General features: G+C 41.5%; 1 protein-coding gene across 1 annotated transcript; it reads right to left on the bottom strand.

Annotated features, from left to right (window-relative positions):
• Positions 1-486: 486 nt before the first annotated feature.
• UQCRB (ubiquinol-cytochrome c reductase binding protein) lies at positions 487-4,959 on the bottom strand. The gene is made up of 4 exons (XM_004431185.3): positions 4,862-4,959; positions 2,639-2,710; positions 1,627-1,793; positions 487-696 (listed from the first exon to the last, which is right to left on the bottom strand). The coding sequence occupies exons 1-4, from the start codon at positions 4,878-4,880 to the stop codon at positions 619-621; spliced, it is 336 nt and encodes a 111-aa protein (XP_004431242.1). The 5' UTR covers positions 4,881-4,959; the 3' UTR covers positions 487-618.
• Positions 4,960-6,000: the final 1,041 nt, after the last annotated feature.

The following is a 6,000-nucleotide window of genomic DNA, read 5'->3' as shown; positions in this document are numbered from 1 at the left end:
CATACATATTTTTTTAAAAAGATGCAAAATCAGTTATACTTGGAGAGCGATGGTTGAAGAGGGCTGTTTCCCAGTCCTGGCAAACTAGGGGGTGAATCCTCTTTTTTTCATTCAGTAACTTGTAAAGTCTGCAAGCTAGTCTGCTGTTTGCTCAAACCTGTGTGCTGTTTGCTTCAGGTAAAACAAAGTCACTGGCACTTGTTTCTCGCTCCATTCCATCCCTGCAAGTTAGGCACTGTGGCGCCACTGAGTATCTTGCTCATCTACAAAGGCCATATAAAGGTGACTATTCCACTTGGAAGAATGTTATATCCTTCAGTAAATCGAGAAGTTAGCCAACCAGTGAGGAAACTGATTAAAGTGGCTTCTCTGAGCTCCAGGAGGCAAATACTAAATAAAGAATATCTTAGAAGTCTGGAAAGAATTGAACAGATAAGTAAATTTAGTAGTTATTCAGAATAAGGTTTAGAATTCAAAAACTCCAACAATAATTACAATAGACATTTATTTAAATGAATACACTTGCAGCCCAAATAGTTCTAAATTGTACATCTCAGGTTTAACCAACTTCATAAAAATACTTTGAGGACAGCTGCACCACAGATTTCAACTACATGATTATTTTTTTGCCCATTCTTCTCTCTCTTTTCTTTCCCGAATAACCTCTTTCAGATATGGCTCAAGGTAGAATTTATCCTAAAGAACAAATAAAAGAAAGATATTATATGCCACCATCACATACTGATATATCTCAAACACTCAGTAGGTCTTAAACAACAAAAAAAATCCAACAAAATTAATTTCCAAATTAATATATTCTCAAGCAGACTAAGAACTGTCTGCTTTTCTAAAATGTAAAAACCCACAAAGATATCATAATAAGTTGCTGATAGGTTAAGAGAGGAAAATCTGTCAGAGAAGAAAAAGAAATGAGAGTCTACAAGCATTTGCCTAGATTCAGTGCAGTTCAAGGGGTGACAGTTTGCTTCAGAGTCCTTCCCAGGAGCTACAGGGCCACTCAACAGAATGATCACATGAACACCGTTTTCTCATGTGAGCAGGAAGCAGAGTATAGAGGGAGAACAACAATGGCCTGGGAGGCAGAGACCTGGGTCGCAGCCCTGATCTATTAGAGACCTGCTTAGTGATTTCAGAACAGTCACTTCACCTTTAAGTCTCAATGTCTTTATCTCTAAAACGGAGCTAACACTTGCTCTATTAACCTCGCCAGATTGTCATAAGGATGTTTATTTGACACAACTTTAAGAACTCTAAAGCACTACACAAATGAACGTGTTTCTCTGTTTCTTTCTTTTTTTTTAAATAGCCTAGCTTTTTTTTTTTTTTAAGATTTTATTTATTTATTTCCACCACCCCCGCCCCCCCAAAGCCCCAGTAGATAATTGTATGTCATAGCTGCACATCCTTCTGGTTGATGTATGTGGGACGCGGCCTCAGCATGGCCAGAGAAGCGGTGCATCTGTGAGTGCCCGGGATCCGAACCCGGGCCCCCAGCAGCAGAGCGCGCGCACTCAACCGCTAAGCCACGGGGCCGGCCCTGTTTCTCTGTTTCTAATACTCAATCCTTAAGGGCCAACACTGTCAGAGAAATAAAAGCTGTTCTACCTCCTCATATTTTGTCCACTGCTCTTTAGGCAAGATCTGCTGCCTCATAGTCAGGTCCAGTGCTCTCTTAATGCGAAACACCCGGTCATTATAAAGGTTCTCAGGAAGCCTTCTTATGGCTTCTTTTACGTCGTCATTCTCATGTATTGTATCATCTCGCATTAACCCTATGATAGAAAACAAGAGAGATACAATATGCATCTCAAAAATCAGGAATTTTTTTTTAAATGAGTAAAATATCTTTATGGCTTAAAACTTAAGACTTGGGTGAAATATCAAGAGTTAGGTATGACAGCAACAATGCATTTCATACATAAGAATGCATTATTTAATGGGTTATTTCTTAAATGGTAGCGTGGAAACAATATATAAGCCTATTAAAATCTACTGCAACAAAATTCACATTTTATCTAAAACAATTTTAAAAATACCTAAAATGTCTACCTCATTTTTAAACACACATCAATAAACCACATCTCTACTTTCTTATACTTTAAATCTGAGATCAAGGTATTAAAGAATCTTAAAATGACAGTGTACTAAAGAAGCAGTTACATCTAAGGACACTTCCATCAAGCTTTAATAACAAAAGATGAAGGTCATGGCAAATTATAAAGTCCTAAAAAAACTCAGGCATCAGATGACTGTAAAGACGTCAGACAATTTCAACATTTGAAAAATCTCTAATTTCAAAGTTCATATAACTTAAATTTTAATGCTAAGTGGGAGAGGGAGCGTGTAATAAGGAAAATGTCCTGCTACCATATTTCACGAACATAAATCATTTCCACCTCAAACATTTGAGATGATTCTACCCCTCCCTTCTAAAATAAAAAAAAGAAAATGGATTTGATTTAACATAACAATAAAATACAATCTAATTTTAAAATCTTCTAATGTACACAGGTACAATTAGGTAAGGTATTTTTTGGAACCATAATAACTCTTGCAAAAGCACTACACCCAGACAAAGCAAAAAAAGAGAACAGAAGAAGAAAGCACAGATACTCACCAAGTTTATTGAACCCAGCAGCATTGTAATACCATTTTCGAATACCCTCCAGCCACCGGCTTGATGCTGCAACTGATATTGTCACACTGTTAGTTGCTACAATTCACTTATACTGTATGCAAGCAACCAGTACTCCTATAGTTACCTTGTTAGAGAATGCAAACACAGGAAGGGATTTCCTTCTAAAAGCGTATACTGTATATACTGTAGATAAAAACTGTTTATTTAATTTATGAGCAAAAGTGATTGCAGGTAACAAATTGGGCAGCAAGTCATGAGAATAAAGGGTAAACTGAAACATGTAACGTACAAAACATCCATAGGTACAATTACTGCCTCTCTAGCCTCTCAAAGTCAAGGGTCCCATCCCTTTACGTCCCCCTGCTGCTATCAGGTCCCCCTGCTGCTATCAGAAGTGAAGAGGTGGGGGAAGGAAAAGGAACTCGGAACTTCTCCATCATTTACAGTCTCAGAAACAGATTACAGGAAATAACTGTAAACTTTTCTTTTCAAGGGAGTTAGAGCTGCATAAAAAGGGGAGATTTCAGGATATGCCTCCAAAATTTTTACTCTACATTACCTTTATTTCACTTGGTTAACCTTTCAAAAAACATATGTATTTCTGGGAGGGTTTTGATACTATTAGTTTGTCATTTAATATTAATATGAATTAGTAAAAGAAGCCCATTTTCCTCCTTCCAAGCAGCTAACTTTCCATCGAGAGAGAGGACATTTGAAAGTTGATGAGGAGAAACAGGTAATGCTAAAACTCCTTGGAGAACAGGACTGAGCCTTGTAGGAGGGACTAAGGGCAACATGATAGTGTCTGATGTTTACAGGAGAGATGTGGTACAGAAGTGGAGGAAGAGCAAGTTTAAATTCGCTTTTAAAATTTTGTCAAGGGCTAGCCCCTCATCAAGGCAGGAAAGGAAACTCTCCTTTTATTCCAACTCCTCCTTGCCCCCTACTCCTTAGTACATCACAGTTTACACAGCTTTGGTAAATCTCCTTGGAAATTAAACACCATGTATAACATTGCTTCTAGACAAATAAGTACCAAAAAGTTAACAATCTACAAACTTGCAGAAGACAAATTATTTGTAAACATATTTACCAGTGATGGTGATGATAAATATTCCTTGAACACTTGTCGTGTTCAGGCACTATCCTATCTGCTTTACGCACATTAGCCCCATTTATTTACAACACGCCTGTCATTGCAGAAGAGGAATAAGGCTTCCAGAAGTAATCCTACCCAAGATGTGAGCCAGCTAGTGAGAGGGTTGAGGCCAGGTCTATCTAGTTCCCAAACATACCACAGCAGCAGAACGCCTTCAAGCTCCGTCAAATTAATGAAATAATGAGTTCTTAAAAGTCTCTCCCACCCCAAAAAGCTGTCATTTAGGTTAATGAATTTTTCTGGCAATCTGATGTTTCCTAAATAGCTTCACACTTGCGGGGGCGGGGAAAAAGGGAGCAATATTTTTTAAAAGCTACTCAATTTATACCGCCCAAGGGCAGAGATTGGCAAAAAAAAAAAAAAAAAAAACCAGGGAAAGCCCTACTTGATGTCAACGTTCTGTTATAAATATTTCGGTAATTTCTGTATTCTATTCCATAATAAATGTTTGTTCTAGTGCCTACAATAAGTACAAATTTCTCCAAATCTACAGATCAAGCTGACGTTCCACTTAGGCCAAGGTTAAGCTGAAACTTCGCTGTAACCCTCGCTCAGCGGCCTCTAATTCCCAGTTTGAGAAGCGCGAGGGAGGGAATGAAGTTCCCAATCCTATGTCCTCCGGTCACCTTGCCTCAGATATCTTAGCGTAAAAAGGAAGTAATACCTCCCTCGTCGCGCAGGCAGGAGAATTTATCGAGCCAAATGACAGCGCTTGGCTCACAGGAAACACTCAAGTTCATTTTGGTTGGAAGTCATCCACTAATTCTCTCCTCGTGCCCTTGTTTCTGAGGCCGAGGGGAAGGAGTGCCGAGCACGGAGGCGCCGCGGGCACCTTCCCCACCAGCAGGTCCACATCCCAACCCTCTCGGCGAGCCCGGCCTGGGGACAGCACCGGGGTGCGGGAAAGGCGTCCTCACGCTGGACCGGAGCCGCCACCTTACGCCGCAAACCCGGCCACTTGGAGCAGAGGAAAACGAGCAAGTTCCTGCCAGAATAAAAGGTTGAGGCCGCGATGCCCGCCAGGTAGGACACCTGTGACTTACCAGCAGGCCTACTCGCCATTTTGACCCGGACCGAAGTGGTGCCTACTGGGTAAGTCCTAGAGGACTCGCTGGGCCCAGTGCGCAGGCGCCCCACGTCGCGTCGCGAGACGAGAGAGCACGCCCGCGCAGGCGCAAATCTGGCGGCCGACTTTCGGCGCCTGTTCTGCGCGTTTCTGTGACTGGGTGGTGCAAACGCAGTATCCGGGGTGTTTTGGGCGCCCCGTTCATAGTAGCATTTATGCGTTAGGGCGGGAAGAACACTAGGCAAGGATTTAGGACACCGGAGCTTTAGCCTGGGTTCTGTTACTGACGCGCTATGAGAGCTTGAGCGGTATAAGTCGCGCCCCTGTGCCAAGCAACGCACTAGGCGTATTCGCATGTAATTCCCTCTCATTTAAATCTATAAAGTAAGTGCTATGATTATTCCCATCGTAGAGAGGAGGAGACTGAGGCTCAGAAAGGTTGGATAAGTCGTCCAAGGGCTAGGAAAAATGGAGATTCATCTTCCAGAATCGGAGACTCGTGATAAAACTTTTAAGATTCCTTAGTGCTTGGGCCATATGCTACACTTCTAATCCAGGAGACGCTAATCCTCTCTGGCCTTCGGTTTCTACAGTTGAAGATCTACATCAAGCCATTTTAGTGGAAGGTTAGTTAAGAAAAAAAATTTTTAATATTAAATCTAAGATGTATAGCAGAATTTGCATGCAATTTTAAGATAAAAGCAAGTACACTTTTAAGTGAAGTCTAAGGCCTAAAAATCTAGAGGCAGAGAACGATTGGGGGAGTTCCTATGACTGATGCTCATGTAGTTATTGTTGAAGTTCTACTGCCTTTACTGTCTCACTCAGCTCAGGCTGCCGTAACAAAATACCATAGACTGGGTAGCTTAAAACACAGAAATTTAGTTTCTCACACTTCTGGAGGCTAAAGTCCAAGATCAAGGTGCCAGCATGGTCAGTTTCCGGTTAGAGCTCTTTTCCTGTGGCTTGTAGAGGGCTGCCTTCTGGTTGTGCCCTTACATGGCAGGGACAGACCAAACTCTTTGTGTCTTCCATTCTGAGGGCCCCACCCTTATGACCTCATCTAAACCTAATTATCTCCCAAAGGCCCCATCTCCAAATGCCATCACACTGAGG

The sequence above is a fragment of the Ceratotherium simum genome, chromosome 23 (assembly GCF_057802395.1).
Source record: "Ceratotherium simum simum isolate JZ-2026a chromosome 23, ASM5780239v1, whole genome shotgun sequence".
NCBI classification, from domain to species: Eukaryota; Metazoa; Chordata; class Mammalia; order Perissodactyla; family Rhinocerotidae; genus Ceratotherium; species Ceratotherium simum.
Note: the sequence above shows the minus strand (reverse complement) of the source record. Positions and strands in the feature narration are given on the sequence as shown.

Coding starts and splice junctions, on each gene's coding strand:
- UQCRB (XM_004431185.3), bottom strand. Junction 1,794..2,638: donor TGCTGGGTTCAATAAACTTG/GTGAGTATCTGT, acceptor TTTCTATCATAG/GGTTAATGCGAGATGATACA. Junction 697..1,626: donor AGTGGACAAAATATGAGGAG/GTAGAACAGCTT, acceptor TTTGTTCTTTAG/GATAAATTCTACCTTGAGCC.